The following is a 26,257-nucleotide window of genomic DNA, read 5'->3' on the forward strand; positions in this document are numbered from 1 at the left end:
CCTTCCTTCCTTCCTTCCTTCCTTCCTTCCTTCCTTCCTTCCTTCCTGGAAGAATAACAAAAGTAATCTTAACTCACATGTGGTAGGCCATATTACATATTTTTAGTCTTGCCCCATGACTATACTAAATGTATATAACTCATCATAGTAGTCTGGAAGGATATAGTGGACATGACACAGAAAAACATTGAAACTTTTACATATGCCAGATGAGCAAGCAGAAGAAACTATAAAATATGTCATTGGTAAACATACATGTTAGAAAATCAGAAATAAATTCAATGAAAAAGCACGGGTTCACTTCTTCAGTGAAGTATTCAATAGTGTCTGACATGGCCCAGACATGAAATCAAGAAGCACGTGCCTTCTCTTCTCCCTTGTACTTCAAGAAGTCATCATGATGTCAGGTATATTGTACCTGAGGATGGGAGTACTTCCCTGCCCCCTTTCTACGCTGCTTGGAACGCTGCCAGCTGGAGTGATCTCAGAGTAGGAAAGGGCTCTCTCTCCATTAGCAGAGTTGTGATATAAATAACGGCCGCACATACCATGTGATCAGCGAGGCCTGTATACATTATCGGTGGACACTGATACAGTTTGGAGTTCATGGCGAGTGTCCATTAGGAGACATGCGATGGGAATCCTCCTCCAGACTTTGTTCATTTAGAGAGATAGGAGGGAAAGTTCCTGATTCATTGTCAGTTTTGTCAATGGACTATAGCCATGATATAGCACATCACAGATAGCCCAGTAAGACCCGGTGATTTAAAATTATGATCATACAGTGAGTCTTCTCAGAAAAATGGAAATAGCATAATCAGGATTAAGTGCAAACAAGGGGAGAGTACACAAATCAGCTACATAGAATGTCCAGGTCAGATGCTAGCAACCATATTGTACTGGTGTCTTTTACTAAATGAGTCCTTTTGACCATCTTGTAGCAAAGCTGGAAAAGGCCACACATACCATAGGTTAGAGCATTGCCTGAGGATACAAAGACAAACCAGGAATGGACACTGCTGCATTAGGGACAGAATTCAAAAGGTTGCTGAGTGGAGTAGGGTAGGTTTATAGATACATAGAGATACATGATGTGATTGGCTTTTCTGGTCCTTGGCAAAAAGATGAGAAGAATTTTCTCTTCACTAAGGCCTTTAAGTGAGTCATGGAAGAGTACAGTCAAAAGACACTGTTTGAAATTATTAAATAACTAATAAAAATACAAGAAAATAAAAGAACTTGATGAAGTAGCCCTGGCTGTTTTATCCTGGTGGTAGGTTTATGGAGGAGGAAGCAGGAATTTCCCTGGAAACTGGCCGTCTGTTTTATCAAACATGTGTCACAACCCACTGTAGAACACAAACATGTGTCACAACCCATTGCAGAACACAAATTATGTCCAAGTTCCTTGGAGCATACTCACAAAGCTCACAGCCCCAAACCTCTCTCATGCTGGCTTTGATTATCTATATGAGAGAACAACACACACACACACACACACACACACACACACACACACACACACACAAAACAAAACAACCACAACCACAACCACAAAAAAAAACAAAAAACAAAAAAAAACAGAGATCAGACAAATATCCCAAAGATTCAAAATAAGAAAAAAACTGTTGACATGCAGGGTCTTCAAAGTCCTGAAATTCACGTCAAAGTAAACCAAAGAGAGGATATTTGTAGAATACAATGTCTCTCCCACTTCATGGTCATAACCACCTACAAAGCTAGACATGCACAGAGAGCCAGGCAGGCTTCACCCTAGAGTGGTAGTTGGAAGCTCATTTCTCTGCCAGGTGCTCAGAATAGGCTGATACTGTGGCCATGGCAACAGGAACTCAATAATGACCTTCTGGGTACCAGGCAAACCCACCCACCACTCCAGCGTGAGCCTTCCTGAGAGAGGCTGTGTATGCTGCGGTTAAGAGCCTGGTTTTACAAGTCAACTAACCTGGGTTCTAACCAAGCTTTCTCAGTGTCCTTGCTTCTTTGCCAGTTGCTATGATAAAATCATCTGACAATAGCAACTTAAAAGAGAAAGGGTTTGCTCTATACTACATTTCAAGGTATAGCCCATGATGGTGGGGAGCTCAACACATTAGAATAATATTAATAATTATTATTATTATTAGTTGCATTTTATTAACTCTGTATCCCAGCTGTATCCTGCTCCCTCTTTCCCTCCCAATCCCACCCTCCCTCCCTCCTCTCCTCCCTGCCCCTTTCCAAGTCCCCTGATAGGGGAGGACCTCCTCCCCTTTCATCTGGCCCTATTTTATCAGGTGTCTTCAGGACTGGCTGCAAAGTCCTCCTCTGTGGCCTAGCAGGACTGCGAATCTTGAAGTCGCTCGTTATACTCCTTTCACAATTAATCAGATCATGTCTTAGTTAGAGTTTTATTGCTTTGAAGAGACACTACCACCAGGGCAAGTCTTATCAGGGAAAACATTTAATTGGGGCTGGGCTTACAGTTTCAGAAATTTAGTCCATTATCATCATGGTGGGGAACATGGCAGCACACAGGCAGACATGGTGTTGCAGAAGGAGCTGGAGAAGGAGCTGAGAGCTCTCTCTAAATCTTGCTTCACAGGCAGCAGAAAGAGACTGCGCCATTTGGGTGTAGCTTGAACATAAGGGAGCTCTATGCCTGCCCCTACTTTGACACACTTCCAGCCACAAGGCCACACATACTCCATTCCTCCTAATACTGCCGCACTGTACGGGCCAACCATTCAAACATGGAGTCTATGGGGCCATACCTATTCAAACCTTCACAGAATATTTCTAAGTGTTCAAATCATTTTGTCCATTTTATACTGTCCAGGGTAGGCTGCTGAGAAAGCAGTTCCTGCTAGAGTCAAGAGGTGTATACCCACATCTTGGGAATACCTAACTACAACCAACAAAATAATTCTCCAAAATTATTTGAGTCTAGATTCTGTCAGGTTGAAAAGTAACACTAATCACCACAGCCACTGACCAGCCATCTGGCTTTTGACAAGGGACCCTACCTGTGAGCCTTATGGTTTCACTTGCAAAATGGATACATTAAAGGTAATAACAATGCATTAGTTGCTTTTTGATTGCTATGACAAAACGTCATGACCAATGCAACTTATAAAAAAAAAAAAACTGTTTAATTTGGAGCTTACAGTTGAAGAGGGTTAGAGTCCATAACCATCATGGTGGGAAGCACGGCATCAAGCAGACAGACATGCTGTTAGAGCAGTAGATGAGAGCTTACGACTTGATCCATAAGCAGGAGTCAGGGAGAAAGAGCTAAGTGGGAAAGGCTTGGCCTTTTTAAACCTCAGAGCCCACCCACAGCAACACACCTCTCTACCAGGACATACATTCCTCTCAAATGATTCCATCAACTAAGCATAACGTTTTGAGCCTGTGGAGCTATTTTTATTCAAATTACCACAAATATCTATCTTACTTGGATAGTAGAAAAGCTTACCAAACAAGATATTGAATAAAGCAACATTGTGCATGATACAGAACAAGGCCCTGGTAAATAAGAATATAACATGATTCTACGTGTATAGGTTGTATACCTGTATTATGGAATGGTTTATGCACACCCAGTTCCCATTCTATAGTCCTGATATAACTGACATTTTAATTTAGGTTTCTTGAGCATCAGTATGTTGTTTTGCATTGTCTCATACCACAGAAGAACAGTCCCATTTCCTTCCATCCAGAAGTGGACAAATTCCTAGAGGCCTCTGGAATCTTACCATATGAAATATTCCATAACGACACACAGCAATAATAATCATTAATATTGCATGTAGTCATTAAAGTAAGTAGCATCACATGATATCCATCTCAGATAGTATTTTTTAGCTGCCATTATACTGCTGCTTTAGCAAGAAAAATGAAAGCCAAAACAAACTGCTATTTAAGTCCTCCCATAATCTTCCCTGTATACAAGGTAATGAAGACAATATGGGTTTGGCTTGAGATATTATATTTCCAATCCCAGGTTCCTCTATTTTCCAGTCATACAACTCTGGGCAAGCAACTCAACCACTCTATTTTGCAATTTCTCTGCTTGCCTCACAGGGTTAATGCAAGGATCACTACAAACAATAGCTGTGTAAATCTGTTGTAAACTGTTAAGTTCTCTACAAATACAAGGCACTGCTATCAACTGCAAAAAAAAGCAAATGAGACATTAATATTTTAGAGGAATGGATTGGGCAGGGTTTTTAAAATACACTGCCGTTCTTCTAATGAGCTGCCTAATCATCTCTGTTCAGGCCACCTCGTCTTACTTCCATTGTTTCCGCTATCGTTTCTCCTAAATAACTCATGCTAGTGTAACATATTATTATCAAACTCTGAACAGCATTTGGGAAGAAGGATTAAAAAAAAGTCCATGTGCATATTATGTATAAAAGACAAATGCAATATGAAACCAGTGTGTTTCATTGACAGGCCCTGGTATCAAAAAAATACACATTTTCTTTACGGCTTTTTTGGAATTTTTGATAGTAACAATAACTGTGGCATGAAATCAGGTTTAAAAACAACCTCATGTGTAGCCCTAATTAGTTCATATGTGGCATTAAGATGAAGAGGAAGAAATTAATCATAGTTGCATGCATTTTTTTCTTACCCCTTTCCCTTCCACATCTTGAAAAACAAAAGTTTTACAAAGCCCTTTAGAGTCTCTGTTGGCTAAAAAGGAAATCCTTTTGCCATTAACTGCTCCTGCAGAGAAAGCTGCTAGCTGCAAGATCATGATGAGGGTAAGCATTAATTAAATCTAACTGCGAGAGAATAATTACGCACACGTATCCGTCAGGGCAAGTTGTCACTATCTAGTAACAAAGTTGGGTACAAACTCCATCAGCAGAACTGTCAGGCGGCTGTTAAAAGGATATAAATGTTTCCCAAAAGGATCATTTCATTTAGGGGGGTAAAAATTGGATTGCAAAGGATTAATGAGGCAAGAGGTTTGTGTTTTCAATTGGATGTAAAATGCAAACTGAAGAAGTTGTAATATCATCATTTAACCTTATGTTTAGCTGCATTTGGATTTTAACACGTGGTGGGGACAATTAGGCTCCATAGATCAGAGCAACATTTTCCACCGTGGAATGAGATTAAAAGCTACTTTTTTTCAAGTTAAATTGTACACAAGTTTATGGCAAAATCCTAAAATCTAATTTACACAGATGGCATATTCTTAATAATAATTAGGCAAGAAAATGAATAAAAATCCCAACAGGGTAATTAGGGGATTCAGAAAAGTTTTTTTTTTTTTTTGTGACTTCTTCACTTTTGCTGAGTTTCACACCAAGCTCTGAGACCTATGTATATACTGATGTACCACAGGGGTGATACAAACACAAATCTTGGAGGAGGCACTGACACAGGAAACACATAGGAGAAAGGGCAGTGCCATGGGGCATGCGTGGACTGATGGTCAATTCCAGGTCCTGCCAATGACTCACTGTGTGAGCCTGGGAAACTGGCTTCACATCTCTGATTGGCTACCATAACATATGCAAGCACCCAGAACAATAAGGTGAACAAAATCAGGTACTTGTAGCTCTTGTTTTCTCTCAGCTACATGCTCCAGGGAGTGAAAAACCAAACAAAAACACTTCCAAGTGTTGGCCTCAAAAATGCTTTTTTCCACAATTTCCTTTGTTGGAGAAATGGGAGAGAGTGATACCTTTCAGCCACAGAAAAAAAAAGCAAAAAAGGAAGAAACCGGCTTCATTGCAGATTTGATTGACAACTGTAATAGTCAATGCCACGGTCATATAGTCTATATCGTGTCTATATTATACCTTATTCTAATAAGGTATAATCACTGTATTGAATGTTTTAGTTGTTGGCTGCTTAACTCTTGCTTACTTTGCATTCTGATCCCAACAGGAGTGAAAAGCTCATGGGTCTCATGTTGGTAGTCCCACCAGACATCAGCTTAAGAGAAGGGAAGCTACAGCTTTGGAGCCAGAATCAGCTGTAGCAGGAAGGGGGCTCCCCTGAGGACAGACACAACTGCTCAGTTTGTGACTTCTATGCCTGTGCTTAGAACAGAAGAGCTGAGCATCACGCAAATGAGGTCAGTCAATAATGACCCTTGCCACTCTGGGATGTTGCAATCTCTATCAAATTACACTCGATACGCTTGATCAAAATACAGGTCTGTATTTTCAGGATAAAAAAAAATTAGATTCTTTCATTCCATTTTTTGTAGTGGATACACAAGACATAAAATTATATATAGTAGTGAGTGCTATGTAATGTACACATTGCATTATTCAATCAGTCTTAATACATTTATTTATGTAAAATTTATATTTTTATGATTAAAAGTTTTTGAAATCCCCTTTTCTGGCTTTGCAAAATGCATATTACACAATTATCCTGTATAAATCACCCTAATAGGCAAAATCACAGGAAATCGTGTTGCTCCTGACTAAACAGAATTTCATTCCCATTGATCAACCTTTCCTAATCCTTTCTTTTCCCTGCTCTCCCTTTATCCTTTATAACAGCCATTCTACCCACAGCTTCTGTAGGACCACACCATGCTTGCCATTCTTTGTCGGGCTCCTTTCTTTTAACAGAATTGTCAAGCTTTATCCATGATGTCACAGTTGATAGGACTCTACAGCTGTTTCCATATAACTCACGTGAAAACCAATATAAATTAAAAAGAAAAAAAAAGAAAACTAGTTACTGGAGATGTCACTATCTTAGAATCTATGACGGTCTCTGCTAATGCTGTACATTTCATAAAGGGACCACACCTACTCTCCTCCCACACCTATTAACCAGGCAGACTCTTGCTTAGGCTTTGAAATCAAATTAAATTACTCACATTCAGTATTTTTTTACTTAATCAATTTACAGCCTGATTCCAGCCCTCTCCCTTCTCTCCTCCCAGTCCTACATTCATGTCCCTCCCCACAACTCCTCCCTCTCTGCTTCTTCTCAAATAAGGGGAGGCTCCCAAGGGATATCACCCCACCCTGGAACCTCAGGTAGCTGCGGGACTGAGTGCGCCCTGTCCCACTGGAGCCTGTCAAGGCAGCCCAGCTAAGAGAAAGGGGTCTAGTGGCAAGCGCCAGAATTGAGACAGCCCCAGCTTCCACTGTCAGGGAACCCACATGCTGACTACACTGCATGTCTGGTACATATGTGTGGGGAGTATAGGGACAGCTCATGCATGCTCTTTGTTGGTGGTTCAGTCTCTGGGAGCCCCATGGATCCAGGTTAATTGACTATGTAGTCTGTGGTGTCCCTAAACCTCTCTGGCTCCCTCAATCCTCCTTCCTACTCTTTCACAGAACTTACTGAGCTCAGCCTATAGTTTGGCTATGGGTCTCTGCATCTGTTTCCATCATCAGATGGATATAACCTCTCAGAAAATAGTCTGAGAGGCCACATTCAGTATGGCACCACTGCATTCAGGACTGTACAGCCATAATGCACAACCCTTTTTAGACATTTGTTTTTGCAAGTTACAAAGACTGGCACACATGGAAGGGATAAGTGTTACAAATGCTCTCTGCAAACACTCACAACTAAATCATGAACAGGCAGTCTTGGTATGCTAGCTGCAACTCAATCTCAGGAAGCAATTTTTTCAACTGAGGTTCCCTTCTTTCAGATGACTCTAGTTTATAACAAGTTGACATAAAACTAGTCAGCAAAGAAGAGGAAAGCAGGGTGCATATCATAATTGCTAATTTAAAAAGACATGCTAATTAAAAACACACCAACATTTCCTGTGTAATCTGCTTGTCCAGTCACTGTGACAAAAGAAACTCAAGGAAGAAAGGGGTTATTTTGGATCACAGTCCAAGTGTAGTCCATTCTGATAGGTCAAGAGAGGTGACAGGTGCTAAAGCCAGCTATTCCACTGCACCCACAGCTGAAGTCGAAAGGCCTAATGGAATGATTACCATATGATACTCTCCAACTTTGACTATTCACTTTAAAAATATTTCTCTCATTTTACACCTTTAAAGCTGCTGTTCTTGTATATAAGCTTTTCCTTTCACATTTAAAAACAGTTTCTTCTGTGATAAATTCATGATTCTTGAATCATCCCTAAAATTCATCCCTAAAAGATGATTTTTCATTTCTAGTCATTGAAAAGTACATTCTGTCATACATGTGCCTTTCTCTGCATATCTTTTTTAATTAGCAATGTAGGACATGCCTCTGCTTTCCTCTTCTTTGCTGACTAGTTTATGTCGTCATAAACTAGAGCCATCTGAGAGAAGGGAACATCTATTGAGAAAACTGCTTCATGACATTGAGCTGCATGAAGTAATGATATATAAATATTACACATGCAACAAATATTCATATTCACTTAGGATTAAGAGTTTTCAAAAATAGTGACGCCTAATGTATAAGTATAGTATAGCCAGACCTTGGTAGAACAGCCCCACATACTCAGCAACAACTCCTCATGCCTTGCTCCAAGCGCCTATTTGGAGCACAGCTTGAAAATGGCTAATGTCTCAGGCACTCCATGGCATTCCCTCAATATGTTTAAGCGTGTCTACTTTAAACGTAGGAGAATGCAAAGCTACTCTCTGCAATCGTCTCACCAATTTACCCATTTGATTACAGCAGAATTGGAAACAAGCAATAGCTGCTAACGTCTAGCTATGTGCTTTATCAAAATTCTGCCACAGCAAACACTAATGCTGGTCAAGTGGCCCACATGTTTTAACTTGTTCAAAGCATGAAAAGAGGCTATTTAATTTGAAAGCTCAGGGACTCTAATCCCATTCCTAGTTCTGCCCATTAATGACAGAGATAAGAATCTCTGTCTTATAATTTCTAACCCAAAAGCAAGCTGGATAGGAAAACTTTGAGATGCCTTTAACAGTACCCTATAGCATATGGAGAAGTCTGCAGAGCCTGATGAGCAGTTACTAGGGGGAACTAAGATCAGTTGGTTTTGTTCTGCTCAGACATGAGCTGTCCATCTTAGGCCAGCCCAGGTGCTTGACTTAAAGTAAGTATTAAATCCATGACTTCTATTGAAGATGCCGAGGTTTAGGGTATGTTATTACATGAAAACTAAGTGACATAATATCATCCTGCTCTGGTGAAGGAAGGGCATTAGAGTCCTGTCTTTAGTCCTCGCCAAGGCCTGGTCTACAGTCTCCTGCTACACCCTCTTGTAGCTGCCTTTAAATAGGCAGTCTGGGAGGAATTTATAGAGAGCTCCCTGACACATTTCAGATGGACAAGGCAAGTCACCTGGAGGTGACATACACTCTCAGGAAAGCAAACGTCTTTCAAAGACACACCAGAAAAAGATTTATGGAGGTTGCTATGTGCTGTGACTTCAGATTAACTCTCTTATACCTGATTCAGACACAAATGGAGATCACCAGGATGGTAGAGGTACTTTGTTGTCTGTGCAGTTAGGAGGGCATCTGTGGCCAACAGAGGAAGAATCAGAAACCTGCAGAAAGATTTCCTGATCAAAGATACATAGCATTTCCTTTCTTTGAACGTTCTGAGGTTCTGATTTCAGGGTGCAGCTAATTCACAGCTGCATTCGCAGAATGACAGATGCACCACATTTGCAGACTCAAGGCAGGAAATGCTGAGACTCGGCAGCAACTCCGCCATATAACCTCTGCACACAAGAAGGTGTTACTGATCATACAAGATGTTTATTCCAACTCCTAAATTGGTCAATAACACCACTTTCCAATCACATTCACAATCAAAGGCAATTTGAGTTGAAAGAGACTAGAGGAAATTATCTAGCCCATCACCTTGCCTTCCTAAATTAACAACAACACAGATTTATCAGGTACTTACTATGTTCAGTGTGGCTCGCTGAGTACTTTACATACATTAACTCTAATTCCCTGAGCCTTTCTATAAGTGATCATATGATTGTATGATTTGCACATTAGATAACGAAGACTTAGTGCATAAGTCCTTTTCAAAGTTATGCGTATCAGTGGTGAAACTGGGAATCAATTTCACATCTCTCATGAAGAAGAAACTCAGAACCATAGAGGCTCAGAAATGGGAACATTACAGCATGAGGAGTGGGAGCTCTTATTACAGACTATGTAGTCACACTGACTAATCATCCAATAATTTATCAAACATTAACTGCGCATCTGCTGTTTGTCAGGAATAAGGCTAGTCGGTAGGAACTCAAGCACTGCCTGGAAACAGTTGCTGCACTTGAGCAGACTCATTAAGGCAGAAGAAGATATGAAGTGGCCATAAATTACTCTAATAGAAGGCAATACATGACAAATAGCTTAAGAAAATCAGGAAAGAGGTTATAAAAAGTTGGAGGAAGAATCCATGTTTTTCATTTAGGAAAAAAAAAAGTTAAAAAGACTTCATGAAAAAAAAGTGGCTTAAGTTTTTGTTGTTGTTGTTTTGTTTTGTTTTGTTTTTTTCCTAATTTGTTACAAAAGGAAGGTTTGGATGCTGCAATTGAGGACGGGTAGAAAATAGAGCTGCAGAGATTCCATAAAGATAAGGAAAGGAGAGATAATTTCAGCATGGACTCCAGGTAATGAAGGCTTATCTAGTCCTATCCTGTTCTTATCTACTATTTTAAATCTAACTTCATTTTTAGGATTCAGGGATCAAATTACCTTTGTCAAAAGGGACAGCTTCTCAATGAAGCCTTTTCAGCTTTTGTCAGATCAGTGTCATACACGCTCTTTCCAAGCTTTGTCAGTATCTTTGTGTTCTCCGAAGAACTCCCCACAGAGTCCTTGGTAGGAATGGAGTGTCTAAACAACCATTCAATCTGTGATACTGACCAGAGAAACAAAGATAGACTCTCCACCTAGTAGTTCAATATTTATAAGCACAGCAACAACCCATTATGTCAACTAACTCAAAGTCATTAATGTTTCTGGCTATTTTATTCTGACTATGTGAATAATTTATAGCCACTTACTAATAAAAAGAAAGAAAATATGTGTTTTAAAATAAGACCCTCCAACCAAGGACCATGTATGGAAATAACCTAGAACCCCTGCTCGGATGTAGCCCATGGTAGCTCAGTATCCAAATGGGTACCCTAGTAAGGGGAACAGGGACTATTTCTGACATGGACTCAATGGCTGCTCTTTGACCTCCTGAGGGAGGAGAAGCCCTGCTAGGCAACAGAGGAGAACATTGCAGCCAGTCCTGAAGAAACCTGATAAGCTAGGGTCAGGTGGAAGGGGAGGAGGTCCTCCCCTATCAGTGGACTTGGAAAGGGATAGAAGATGAGGGAGGAAGGAGGGATTGGGAGGGAATGTGGGAGCAGGATACAGCTGGAATACAAAGTTAATAAACTGTAATTAATATTTTAAAAAATGAAAATTGAATTAAAAAATAAGGCTGCATCCTAAGGACAGTTCCCCAAGAGAAAAAGATCATATTGGAGATTATCTTCGAGGTAAATGGAAGGAACCAGAATTTGCCTGTTCTCTATACCATGAGCGTGGGAAGCATGGGTGTGAGTGTTCGGATGTGATCCTGGTGGAAGACGCTTCTGCCATCTATTTAGTTCTGACCTCCTTTGTCCGTGCCCTGCATAGCTCTATTCCCATGTGCATCTGCAGATTCCTTTTAAGTTTCCTTCCAGAAATGTCTTCCTCACCTATTCCACGGCTAATACCAATACGTATTCTGAGGATTTCTTCCTCTGTGAAGCCTTCCTTAAGTATGCTTCCATGTTGGCAAATATTTCAGACCAAACTTCAGTACCTCCATGTATTTACTATGGCTGTGCGTGTCTAATTCTGTGCTTCCTGTCATAAATGATTACTGTTGATTGATAGAGATGTAAGTGACACATGTATGTATAGCATCCCGAAAACATTGAGTAAATACCTTAAAGTGCAGAGAGCAGAACTAGGATCACAATTTCTGAACTCTTTAGAGTCATAAAAAGCCTGAGTAGGGGAGCCCTGGCTCTAAGCTATCTCTGCTTATAGAACACTGTAGGTCTTACCACTCTCACGGCAGCTCTGATGACACAGAAAACACTTGCCAGTTCAAGAGCAAATACATACACTTCCTTGTAGTTAATAGTGGAAGTCGACATAATTTCACAGCTCAAAGATCGTAGCCAGGGTAGCTAAGAGCAGAACTCAAGTCGTCTTGTAAACTAAATGTGGGCTCTGAAATCACAGCTCCACAATTTGTTGGTAGTGTAATCTTTGACAAGTCACTTAAAATGTGTCAACTTGAGTCTCTTGCTTTGTTAAGTGGGGATAACACAGATAGGCTTTTTGGAAGCTGTTAAATGAGATAATACACGATGGCACTATATCTAGAATATATTAAATTTCCACTAGGTTTTGTAATCTTTGCATTCCATGAGTTTTCTCACTAACTCCTTCATTTTTTCACCCATTCATCAATCTCTCCAAGTCTCTTTCTAGTCATCCATCTTCACCTGCAGTGAAATACTGTCCTAGGCAAATTTTTTGTTTTACAATTTGCTACAGAGAGATGCAAGACTGTGTTTCCATCACAGAACCATAAAAATTGAAGGAGGTGACAGATGTGCTCACCTGTCATTAAAATGGTCAATGAGGATAAAGACAACGACAAAGAAAAGTCCCATGGTTGTGAGGGACTAGAGACAACAGTGGCTCCCTATGAGGGTCATGAGATGAGAGTGTACTTCACAGAGAAGACTCCTAAGTTAAAGTTTGGAGGTGAAGAGGGAATTAGTACTAGTCTAATATTGGGTCAAGGGAGAGTGGGCCAGTATTGGCTATAGAGAACAGTAATCTAGGGATAAGAGTAAGAGATTGGGTGGCATGTTGGTTCAACAGAAACCGTGTGGCAGGTCAAGGCAAACATTATTATTATAATCATCACCACCACCACCATCACCATCATAGCCATCACCATCATTATTATTATTCTCTCGTAATTACATTCTGCCTACAGTTTCTTCCCACTCCCAATGACTTCCCATCTCCCCTAGACCCACTCCTCCAATGTTTCTCTTCAAAAAAAAAAAAAAAAAAAAAAAAAAAAAAAAAAAAAAAAAAACATGTTTCCCAAGGATGTCAACCAAACGTGGTATATCAAGTTACTGTAAGACTAGGCACATACCCTCATATCAAGGCTGGACAAATCAACCCAGTAGTAGGAAAAGAGTCCTTACAACATGCAAAAGTGTGAGAGACAGCCCCCTGTTCCCACTGTTAGGACTCACTATTAGGAGTCAACAAGAACATCAAGCTATGCAACCATAATATACATGCAGAGCCCCTAGGTCAGACCCACAGGCTCCTTAACTGATGGTTCAGTCTCTGTGAGCCCCAGTGAGCCCTTCTTAGTTGCTTCTGTTGGCTGTATTCTTGTGGTGTCCTTGACCACTCTGGCTTTTGCAATTCATCCTCCCACTCTTCCTCAGGATTCCCCACGCTCTGCCTAATGTTTGGCTGTGGGGCACTGTGCCTGCCCCTATGAATTACTGGATGAAGTGTGGCTAGCTTTTAAAAATATTAAACAGTGTGTCCTTCACCATCTAGGTTCTTGATTTCTTTTTGTTCTGTTCTGTTTTTCTTTTATTTTTATATTTTCTTTTATTTTTTTACAATTTATTCACTTTATATCCCAGTTGTAGCCCCCTCCCTTATCTCCTTCCAGTTCCACCTTCCCTCCCTCTTCCCCCACCATCCCCATAGTCTACCGAAAGGGGGCATCCTCCCCCCCTACCATCTGATCCTATCCTACCAAAACTCATCAAGACTGCTTGCATCCTCTTTCTCTGTGGTCTGGCAAGACCATCCCACCAAGGTGAAGTGATCAATGATCAGGCAACTGAGTTTATGTCAGAGACAACACCTGCTCTCCCTACTAGGGAACCCACATGGAGACTGAAATGCCTATGGGCTACATCTAAGCATGGTGTGTAGGTCCTCTTCAGGCATAGTCCTTGGTTGATGCATCAGTCTTTGCTGGCACCCCTGGGCCCAAATTTCTTTGGCTTTATTGGTCTCCTTGTGAAGCTCCTGTCATCTCTGGATACTTCTATCCTCCTCCTTCTTCCATAAGAATCCCTGTGCTCTACCCAAAGTTTGACTGTGTGTCTTGGCATCTGCTTCAATCCGTTGCTGGATGGAGTCTTTCAGAGGACATCTATGGTAGGCTCCTATCCTGTTTCCACTGCTTCCAGTGTCTATCTTGTTTGCCTTCAGAATGAAAATTAAGCTCCTCCTTGTTATTTAGCTTTTTTAGTCTGCAGATTTTAGTATGTTTATCCTTTATCATATGGCTGTTATCTGCTTATAAGTGACTATATACCATGAGTGTCCCTCTGGTTCTTGGTTACCTCACTAGGATGGTGTTTTCTAGTTCCATCCATTTGCCTACAAATTTCATGATTCCTTTGTTTTTAATAGCTGAGTAGTATTCCATTGTATAAATATACCACAATTTCTGTATCCATTCTTCAGTTGAGGGACATTTAGGATTTTTGCAGATTCTGGCTGTTACAGATAATGCTGCTATGCACATAACAAATGTTCTATGGTGGAGCATTGGGTATATGCACAATAATGGTATAGCTGGGTTTTGGGGTAGCGCTTTTTCCAATTTTCGGAGGAAGTACCAGATTGATTTCCAAAGTGGTTGTACAAGTTTGCAGTCTCATCAGTAATGGACGAGTGTTCCCCTTAATCCACATCCTCTCCAGTATGTTTTGTCACTTAAGTTTTGATCTTGAACTTAAGTAAATAAGTACCCAAGGCGCAATAAAACTTACTGCAATAAGAATAAAATGAAATAATATTAACAGCAGGACAAATTAACAAATGACAAAATTATAGAACACTTTTCTAGTGGTCGTATTGTGCTTCGGTCTATGCTACTGTGCTAAGTTTTTCACAGGCTTTGCCTGATTTGATCCAACCAAAACACTCTTAAAAAGGTACTGTTGCCATCCCTGAATCATGGTTGTTCTCCTTGTGATGATTTTTATCTGAATATTTGATCAAATATAAAATTAATTAGCTAGCAAATGATTTGGGCTTGACATGTTATGTGAGCAGAGTAAGTGGTGTGGGTGTGAAAATGCACGTGCTTGCATCCGCAAACGTCACAGCAGCCATTTGCATACACAAACGTCACAGCAGCCATGGTGCACATATGGTCATTAGATGGCAACTCGTGGGTTCCAGGATGGAATACAGGTTGCCAAGCTTCGTGGCACATATCTTTACAGAGCTGAGCCATCTTATTAGTACAATGCTTTTAAAAGGTGGAACCAGAATTTTAGACCCTATAATCTAAGTCATCTGAGTGTAAGGACTGGCCTTTTGGTGGGTGTTTAGGCTCATCTTCCTTAACAAGGGTATAATGAAAATGCTCTGGGTAGGGGAGTGACATGGCCAGATTTAGCTGGTGTGTTCCTGAAAGATCATTCTAGCTATCGTGGTAGAGATGGAATTCTGAGTGATAACTCTAGAAGAAAGGGTGTGGGAGGAACCCCAAGTAGGTCTAAAAATGTGCCAAAATAAGAGAGAGGTCTGGTCCGCAAATGAGTGAATCTGTGGGCCTCCCGAGGCTGAGCAGTGGCCTGCCGGCAGTGAATACCCTGATCACTCTTTCTAAGGGTTGACAGTGTGCAGAGCTGTGAGCTGAGCATCTCTTGGATGTAATTTCCCACCTACATGTGAGCCGAGCATTATTACAGGTTAATAGAAGGGGAAACCGAGACTATGCACAGCTCTAACTTACTTGATAAAGACCACTCTGTTAGGCAAGAGCAGAATTAACACTCAAATGCAAACCCTTACTCTCCCTTACTCTTAAAAACCATCATCTAAACTGTAGGAGCATCAAGCCCTTCCTCATATTTGGAGAAGCCTCCTCTGATTTAGTTGAATGCCAACCCCTCCTTCCCACAGCCTGCTGGACACTGGGGAGTGGCTACTTAACAGCTACCTCATAAAATCATGTCACAAGCATGAAGGCAGCAATTCTGCCCTCCAATTGCCTTCCCTGTCTGATGAATGGTGCTGCAGCTGAGCATCTCCCAGGCCTCTTAGGAGAAAGCCCTAGCTATGGAAACATTTGGAGCTGTTTGTAGCCATGTGCTCAGCTCCAGGACACTGATTCTCAGGTACCCATTCCATCTGCTGGAAACTACTGAGCACCACACACTGGGCATGGGGCCTAATGAAGCAGAGAGAGGCCAGGTGTTCTCACTCTGGGCCGGCAGACCCACAGCCACCTGGGCAGCAGGGGGAGGAAAGACAAGGAAGACTGGAGAGCCAGACCATCACATTTAGGCTTTCTGCTAGCCTGTGCGGGGTAATGCGGCCTTTCTAGGTTGTGTTTCTGAGGATGCGTCTGTTGGGCAAGATGTTAATAAATGTTCCATGAGAAAAATACAGTCAGTAGGCAAGATGGCATCACAGACAGTAAATTCAACAAAGCAGCTTTGAGTTTTGTACTGCAGGCTTCCTGGAGTCTTGACAGAATTAAAGAAATACGGGGATCTTAAAGAAGAGGGTGTGTACAGAAGTTTGATCAAAATTTTGATTTGAAATGCTACTCTCCAAAAAAGTGTAGCATGTGTGTTTGTGTGTGTGTGTGTGTGTTCTTGGATATATGCAGGTGAACAGATATGTATATGTGGACATAAGAGAGCAACAACGAGTGTCTTTCTCTATCACTTTCTACCTTATTTTAGAAAACAAACTCTCCCCTGAAACGAGAGTTCATCGACTCGCCAAAAGTAGCTGCCAACAAGCCCCAGGGAGACATCTGCTTCTGCCTCCCCAGCACTGGATAACAGTTAAACTCCACAAACCCTGGTGTTGGGGATCTGAACTCCGGCTTTCATGCTTGAAAGCAAGTGCTTTGTCTACAGAGTCATCTCCCAAGACCAACCAAATCTTGCCAAATCTCAACAGCTTGTGGTGACCAGGTATGGATCCTGGTCATCTCCACCCTCTCCAGCAGCATTCAGAATCACCACCATATCGATCCTGAATCATTAAGTAATGATCTGATAATTTGTTTGACGTGCTTCTTGTCAGCCTGTGGGGGAAGCATTTTCTGAAGATCAATATCAGGAGCCTTCTGTTCAGCAAGGCTCTTTCTCACATCATCATTTCCAAAGACATAAAACTACAAGTGATTTCCAATGCTCATATACTCAACAAGCATTTGTTAAGTGCTTCATATATGTTAGGTTTATAAATATGAAGCATCTATTTTAGAGAAGACGACAGCAAACAAGCAAAGAGGCTATATTATTATGAAATATATGAAAATATATATATTTTCATATATATTATTATGAAAATATATATATGCTTGTGTAACTGTTAGTAGACATTTTAAAAGGAGAAAAATTTCTGACTGGTCAACATATGGAAGACAGTGCTGTTATCTGAGCTGAGAGATAAAAGGTGAGAAGGAACCAGAAGGACAGCAGCTGTTGGTAGTGGAAGATACAGAAAGAAGAACTTTGCACAGGAAGCATTAGAGAGTTCCCAGGCTGTGATGGAAAAGGCGCAAGCTGTGTTCACAAAGCCTAACAGCAGCCAGTTTGAATGGAATACAAGGAAAATCAGAGCAGAAATTATTGGGAAGACAGCAAAACCACGTCATCCTCATACAGGGTCTTTATTTCAGAGTTTAGAGTTCAGATTATGTTCCAAGGAGAATGGGAAAGTACCCAAGGATCATAAGAAAATCTTAACTTGTATGGGATTCTAAAAGATGTAATCTGGCTGTTCTGTATTCAGAGACTGAATCGCCAGCAGAATGTAGTTACAAAGAGAAAGCAAGAAGTGACAGCAATCACAATTGTGACAAAGAAAGCCAGAATGTTTTGTGTTTTTTTTTTTTTTTAATGTACATTTGAGGAGCCACATGTGGATTTATTCTTTAGAATGCTGAGACTCCTTCTAACTGGCAAATGATGCCCATTTGGTGTCCATTCCCAGTCTAGGTCAAGTCCTGTTTGTTCATTAACAATCTCATCCTGAAATTCTGCTCTAACAGGGTGAAACAGAGAGATACAAAATGAAGGTCAAACTTTTAGGAAAAATTGAAACAAAAGAACTCTATTGCCATTTAAATATGATGTAATATGAAAAAAACTGCCCAATAGTAGAGGGCTGCTTATAAAAAGCACGAAATGGATTAGTTTTAAAGGGTTAAGTAACATAAAAATGATTAAGATAAATGAAGAAATGAAGTCAGATTAGTCCTGAAGAAGAGAGAAAGGCATATCCATACAAAGGCAATGGAAAACTGCTGGCAAGCTTGAAAGACTAAAGATGCACAGGTAAAGCTGAGCACAAAAGTGCCCTCAGCGTGCAACCAGGGACACACAGGGCGACATTTAGGTACTGTCTATGCGTGCTGTGCGCTTCCATTCATGCTGTCCGAGCATGCGCACCATTTTACTAGTCTGCTTTTTGTTCTTATAGGATAATGAGTCCCATTTTCGGGAATTGGAAAAATGAGGCACAGAGAAAGTGATGATGTTTCCAAAGCCATACAAATGAAAAGTGATTAGATTAGTCTTAGCAATCTCCATCCCTGACTTCAGGGAAACTGCTACTTATTACACAAGCTCCGGAAGTAAATTCTATAATTCCCTCTGTTTTGATGTATAGCCTCTTATAAATATGCTTATTGTGTCTGTCTTTCCACCAGCCTGATTCAAAAGTGTACAGAATTAGAACCTAGACATTCCCTCAAGAAACACCAATTACTACCCCCACTGTATTTTTAATCACTGATTTAGATCTAGCTGTAAATATTATGCAAACAGGAAGACGACCCCAAGAACCTGTCCAGAAAAGAAAAGAGTCAGGCAGGAACAAATGACCGTAACATATGAGGGAGCAGTGCTAACATGTACAAAGAAAAGCCAGGAGATTTCACAGCAAGTTGTCATTGCCATGATTACTGAAGTCTTAATAGATGTGTGCCATTCAAATGTTAGGATTTCACTAGGACATGACAGGATAGATAAGCGTCCAGGTTTGGGACTCTTATTGGTTGAAATTCTCTGGCTCTATCAATCTCTAGGGCACTGGTTCTCAACATGTGGCTTGTGGCCCCTTTTGAGGATAAATGACCTCTCATAGGGTCACATAAGACCATGAGAAAACACAAATCTTTACATTAGAATTCATAACAGTAGCAAAATTGCAGTTCTAAAGGAGAAATGAAAATAATTGAATGGCTGTGGGTCACCACAGCATGAGGAACTGTATTAAAGGGTCATGGCATTAGGAAGGTTGAAGACTTCTGCTCCAGGGTAGGCTCTGACCCATGGCCCTGCAGCTTTTTTCTGTCTTCGTGAGGTCATCTCTCAGATGTGAATTATTATGTCTGCTTTAAAAAAGGGCTCTGCTGAAAAGCCTCCTGCCTGAAATAAGTTAGGTGTGATTAATGGGAAAATATAAGTTATAAGGGTGAGTTTATTTATTTATGACACACAGAAAATGCCCAAAGAGGGAGGGTGGAGGTCAGAAAACATAGATTTAGTAGAAACAGTGAAGAACCAAATACCATGTAGTTTTAAATGTCATATTCCTAAGAAAGAGCACACAACAGGTGACACAGGAATGAAGTTATGGTAGATGGAGGAGTGAGAGGCACAAAGAAGAGTAAAGTGCCAGAGATCACCGAGTGGCCTGAAAAACCAAAAGAGTAGTTTTGGAAACCAGACAGTGATAAGTGGGGTCCTCTCATATACAAAGTCACACAGGTGGTCAGAGGAAATAATGATGACGTATAAAGATGCGGGCAGAAGGAGAAGGAGGGGGAAGAAGAGCGAGATCTGTTCTTACTAAACGCAGGGCATTGAACGAGCTGTTTCCACAATGTGAGACCTTACACAGGTACTTTAGACAGGTCTAATGTGGTCAAGGGGACACGGCAGCAGCGTGCAAACAAGAGTTAGTTCTCCCTAGTCTATGATGCCACTGTCTCAACCACTGTGTTCTCCAGGCTTCTAAAATGTCTCCCTATCAGTGCTCCTGGGAGCCCCTGCTTCTGACTCCCAGGCAGTGGTTCCGATGTCTTCCACAGAATGATCTGCCTTTCTTTTACTGTTGGTAAGAATGTCCTTGAGAAGAGTACCTGCTGCTTATAGGTTCTGGTTAGAGAAGCTTTCTTTTCAGTCTCTCTCTTTGCAACCACTTTAAAATTTGAAGTGCTCATTTTCATCCTCAGATGAAGCAGCATGGGTCTCAGAGAGGTAAGCTGTAACCCCAGGGGTTATTTTTTACAGCGCTTAAAAAGGTGGAAGTGCCACAAGCGATAGGAACAGTGGGGAGGCAAGGGAGAAGGTTTCCTGGGTCTGGGAACACACAACAGACTTCGGTCTTCTGGCTTGGGTGCCAGGAGTTCCTACCTCGAGACTTGTTCCTCCTCTTCCTCTTCCCCGAGGTACTGCGCGAGGCTGGCTGCAGCTGACCAATCTCCACTGGTGTGTTAGCACGGAAACTCTCCTTGAACTTCTGCATCAGGGACTCCACTGTCTCCTGTGTCGACTCAGCTGCTGCTACAGGGTGGCAATGGGGCTGAGGTTAAGGCAGGGCCCATTCTCAGACCCTGGGAGGCTGGGACTGACCACCTTAAGTCTCTGAAACTCCATCCCTTACCCACTAATAATACTCAACTAAAAATCATCTTACTAGCCTAAGGACATATACAGTGTTGGCATTATCTATCATTTACTAGATTTTAGGCTTTGAAGTAAGCCCATGGAATATAATGGTGAAAGGTAGGTATAATCCATATTTCAAATAATTTCTAATCCATCTAAGCAGTTCAATTATCAGGCAAACTTTATAAAATATAATATAACAAGGGTCACTTCACTCACCCAAAAAGTCAAGGTAGCCTTATTGGAAAGGGCACTATTTAAATAGATATCATAATGATGGGCAGGATATAGCAAAGGCAGAAGAGCAGGATAGAAGTGAGAGGGCATTTGGGATGGGAGTGTCCTAGGCAAAGGGTAAGCAGGTGTGGCACTCTAAGGGCAGAAGAGAGAGGCGCTTCAGTAAGAGACAGGAGGGCAGTGCGAGTGCAATGGAGGTTGCACGTAGAGGAACCAAGCAATGAAGATGGACGATGAAGATAACTTGTAAACAATATTTAATTTAGAATTCATCTAAATGGCAAAGACATCACTGAATGGCTTTAAAGAAGCCTACGTATTTAAATTAAGCTTCTCTGCTAACTATTACTAATAAAAGTAAGGGGAAAATACATAGAAGCCAGAAAGGAGGCAGGAACTAAGATTCCTGTGTAGCCACTTAGGGGTAATGGTGGTCTGAATGGGCCCAGTGACAGTGGAGATCATACAATAGCTTAGTGATAACACAACAGCATTGGGGGATGCAGATAACTTAAGTCAATATGCCACATTTATCAAAGGAAAAACAAGGCCTCCAAACAAGTTTTACAGGGTCTCCTGCATGCCAGCAAGTGATAGCCAAGCCCACATATCTGTCAGTGCATGTGCGATGGCCTGCTGGTGATGTGTCCATAGCTATATGTCCAGTTCCCAAAGGCAGACTAGTAAGAAATCCCACGGAATAGTGAAACTGATATCAGAAATTTAGACAGAAACTGTAAAAGATGAAAAAAAAATAGGAAGGATTAAAAAAGAAGATGAGAGGCATTATCAAAGACAAGGGGAGGAAACCAGAAGAAAACAGGACACAGCTAAATGGCTTCAGTGCCTTTGTTCTGAGAAAATCTCAAAGATAGCCCTGACTTTGAAATCTTCAAACTCAGTCACCCTCCACCCATATCTGCAAAGGATGGGAATTTCTTCTCAGGTGGCGCTTCCTGCCACTTGATGCCATGAGATGGTGTGCGTTTGAGATTCATTTTTCGTTGGCTGGATTTTTTCCAGATTATACAGAGAAGCCTGACTTACCTTTAGACCCCACTCCTTGCTTTCTTAGGAGAAACTATCAACATAGACAGACGTGTCTTCAAGGTAAGTCAAAAACAGAGGGTGGGTTTGGATATTAGGTTCTGTGGGAAGCCCCATCTTCAGGGACACAGGGAGAATCAGATTGCTAAGAAACACAATTGACAATGCAAATGAACCATATGGTGGCATTATAGCTTCCCAACTATGTCTTTTGCTGTCTTTTCCCAAGATAGCTCAAGTCAGGTCTGTGAAGGTGATCCAAGGAGATTCCACTCACAGGTTCTCTTCTAACCAGAGGCTGCAGTATGATTCTGAGAAGCAATGTCATGTCAAGTTTAACTCAGTATACACAGAAAAGAATGATTTGATCAGAACCATAGAGGTGGAAATGCTGGGCTCTGGTTAAATGTTCAGAACAAGCAATGGTCTGAGATCCTCAAAACAATGGTAGAAAGAAGAGAGGAAGGAGGAAAAGGAGAGAGAAACCAGAAAAAAAGAGAAGGCAATGTCTGCAGGAGAGGAGATGCTCACCAAGGGAGCCTCCATTTGATGTTGAATTTTCAGCCTTAGTATCTGTAAGAAGATCTTTCTTTGTAGTATTTGATTACAGTAGTCCTTTGGAAACAAACAAAATTCCCTTGTGATGTTTGTCATGAAGACTATGATTTTGTAATTCGCAAATTAATGTGAGCTGTATAACATGTACTGTAATGGAATGGTAAATGATGCTATAAGAGGTTGGAGTGGAAAATATTGATTAGTCTAAGAAAATAAGATGGCAGCAAACCATGTGAGATAATAGAGGTGAGGCTATCAGAAGCCTAAATTTAACCTTGGCTCTAACCCTAATCTCCACTCTCTGGGCCTTTTTGAGGATATAGCATAATTTCAAACTATAGTCATATCTGAATTTCTAGAAGACTGCGCAGGTATAGAAAGAAGGAGAGAGATCTTTAGCAAGAAAAAGAGGACCGTGAAGATGGCTCAATAAGTAAAAGCACTCAGTCACAAGCATGAGGACTGAGGTCACATTGCCAGATCATCAGAAAAGCTGGACATGGCCAAGTAAGCCGAGTGCTTGGGTAAGTCTAGAGACATGAGGATCTTGAGAGTTTTGGACTACCAGCCTTACTCTAGGTTTAGTGCAAGATTTTGTTTCATGAAATAAGTTAGAAAGAGATAGAACATGAAACCTATGTTCTCCTCTAGTCTTGGCACACATATGTGAACATACATGCTTATACAGAAGAAAGGGGAGAGGGAAAAATGGAGAGGCCAGGAAAAGAACAAGAACAGGAATAAAAAAATTACCTAGGAACATAGCATAGAACACAGTCCAAATATGAGCTGATAGGAGCATTGAATAGGGTAGCAATGGTGGAGATACAGAGACAGAGAAAACAATGGAGAGAAGTAGTGAAATAGTATATATTGAGAGGTCAGCAATATATAGAGGTCAGGAGATATTGAAGCTTATGTTGGATGTAAAACACCAAAAGAATGGGATGTATTATAAAGATAGCAAAAGAAAGGAGGCAATGAGTTTGGCTCCTCTTCTGGCTTTTAACTACTGTGAAGTCATGTGCCTAGGTGAGATGAGGACCACATTTAACAGAAATGAACATGAGTATAGTTTTAGATTTAAAAATATAGTGACATTATAGAGACATCTGAATATAGGGGAAGGGATGCAATCACACACTCCCATGAAAGAGCCTACTCTATGAGTGCTCCATGCACAGGGGGAGTGAAAGCAGAGTGGGTGATCTTTTCTTCAGTTAGATTCTTCACAATGCAGGTGATACAGGGAATATGTGCTGCTGATCTATGCCAACTGCTTTCTGTTTGCACCATCAGATCTCTGCCTTTTCTGCAAGATTCAACTGGCCCTACTGAGACCCTGGGAGATTATCAGTTGGCTTCTTGTCATCTGGCTCCTAGCTAAGCTAGGCAATAGGATGCTATGTCAGGATACTGGAAAAAGGAGTGTGAGAGCAGTTCTTTGCTTTTTCTTTCTTCTTTATGAAGCAAATTTCTGATAGAGACCAGAACTCTAGGCAATTACAGATTCTGTCAGGGCCCCCTGTTTGAGTTTCAAATCTTATGGGGAACAATAAAGCTATTTTTTTCATCTCTTAATCTTCATTTCTAGTCTGTGGTGACTCTCTGATATTTTCTGCTCTGGTGTCTTAAATACTTTCTTTTGACACTCATCAATTTGCCTACATTTCCATTACAAACCCCTACATTGCATTCTCCTAATAACCCTATTCTAGCACTTTTTTTTTTTTTTTTAAATCTGGCTGAGGCCTTGTCTGGGGTACTATCTACACCTTTTTCATATCTGTTGCGTTCATCCATTCCTGACAATCAGCTCTTCCTCTCTTCTTATTTCTGTTGTGTTTTTTCCTAAGCGGATACAGGTTTAACTAGTTGGGGCCGAGTGTAACATATGAAGGGGGACGTTTGCTTCTGTGAGCCGCAAGAGCTTCTGATCCCAGTGTAGCAAATCACATCCATCTGTTTGGCCAAGAGCCCCAGACAGGCTTAGGGCAGCAGTGTTCATGGAAACATCTTCTTGGCTGATGTCATCCTGTATTCTGCTCTCCCCCTCTACATCCCTACTGACCCCATGCAACAGCTCTCTCAATATCAATATATCAAGATGTCCAAACAAACCGCATTACCTCCGGGTACGCGCTTAAGCTCTGCCATCTGAGAGTAGTAAAATGTTTGCCCATGGCCTGGATGGATGCAACAGATGGTGCCGGATATGAGCCTCTCGGCAGGCTCAGAAAGCAAGGAGAGGAACAGGGCTGCCATCTCCTTCTGACTGACTCATGAGCGATTGTAAAGCTTAGCATCTGAGGATGAGAGGTCTGCCCTTCCCCCAAGAAAAAAGAAGGTATAAAGAGAGGGAAGGTGAAGTGAAGGAGAGAGAAAAAAAATCACACTCAGTTATAGAGAAAAACATACTATAGAAAAGAGTTGTAGACAGGAAGGTAATGAAGAGGCAGGGAAGACCAGAAAAGTAAAGAGTAAGAAGAAAGAGAGGAAAGATAAAGTACAAGAAGAACGCAAGGAAGGTAAGGTAGAAGGGAAGAAGGGAGGGAAGGAGTGAGGAAAGGAGAAAAGAAAAGGAGAGGAGAGGAGAAGAAGAGAGGACAGGAGAAGAGAAGAGGGGAGGGGAGAGGAGAGGGGGAGAGGAGAGGGGAAGGGAGGAGAGATTTCAGAGAGGCAGTGAGGGAGAGAGAGAGAGAACCCAGATTCCAAGTCACTCTACAAAGGCACAGAGGTGTGTTGTTTCTACAAGTTAGAACATGTAGCCTGAGAATATACTGTGTTTATGCCTAGAATCAACTGTGTAACCAATCTGCAACCTACAACTTTTTTTTTTTAAACACAGTGATGCCTGGATACACTTTCACTGAAATGCACACAGATTCCACAGATTCAGTTTCAAGCCTCAGTAGCACATCCCTCACTCTAATTTTTTAGACACTTCTGTGTTAGAAAAAAATTCATAGTCCCCAAGTACAAACACTTTGCCTGGAAAGCATCTTGGCATTTCTTTATATTTTCTCATTTCCTTCTCCTAACAAGTTTGAAAGACCACTATCATTAATTGCTGTTTAGAAGTAGACACAGACTTAGAGGAATTAGATGATCTCCCAGGGCCACAAATCTGTGCTTTGAACTCACATACATAATAGTGACTGATATTTCAGCTCCATCCCCTGCACCATCCTCACAACGATGACCTCTAGTCAGGCTGGTGTGTAGAGATGTGTATTTCAACCTTGTAGTTTGGATGTAGTTTCTATAGGCACACATAGCTACTCTTATGGCCAGCCCTTCTTCAGCTAATCTAGGCAGGGAGTCCCAGGCAAGGAGGACCTGACTGGACCCATCAAGATTGGTTGGACGTCCATGCTCTGCACTTATTTTATTTTGGCACTTCCCTCTCCCTACAGATCCATGCAAGAAAGACAAGACAGCCAGTGGATGTTCGTCGGTCATATTGCCCATTGAAGGAAGGAAAGCGCATTGGATTAGTGGATTTTCTGGTCCCTATGGGGGAATTCCTGGAAGAAACAATTTAGAGGAGGAAGGATCTATTTTGTACACAGTTTATAAGGATATAGTAAATGATGGTGGGAATTCATGGCGACTGGAAGCTCTAGGGCTGTGTCAGATTGCTGTAACTACCTTGTCTATGATAGTTAACCAGGAACAGAGAGACTGGAGTTGGAAGCAGTGTGAACTTTAACCTCGAGGTCTCCTTACTCCTCGTGACCTGTTTTCCACCTCTCAAAACAT

At 41.3% G+C, this 26,257-nt stretch overlaps 1 protein-coding gene across 3 annotated transcripts in view; it reads right to left on the reverse strand.

Moving 5' to 3' along the window:
* Astn2 (astrotactin 2) overlaps window positions 1–26,257 on the reverse strand; it is a 1,010,996-nt gene that overhangs the window by 704,566 nt on the left and 280,173 nt on the right. For 2 of the 3 annotated variants that reach the window (XM_055611729.1, XM_055611728.1), the window contains exon 4: window positions 20,399–20,548. The exons of the other annotated variant lie outside the window; for it this stretch is intronic. In XM_055611729.1, the coding sequence (XP_055467704.1) occupies window positions 20,399–20,548 (150 nt within the window). The remainder of the gene's footprint in view (window positions 1–20,398; window positions 20,549–26,257) is intronic. 3 annotated transcript variants of the gene reach the window in all.

Source organism: Psammomys obesus, unplaced genomic scaffold, assembly GCF_907164565.1.
Source record: "Psammomys obesus unplaced genomic scaffold, mPsaObe1.curated_primary_1811, whole genome shotgun sequence".
Classification (NCBI taxonomy): Eukaryota; Metazoa; Chordata; class Mammalia; order Rodentia; family Muridae; genus Psammomys; species Psammomys obesus.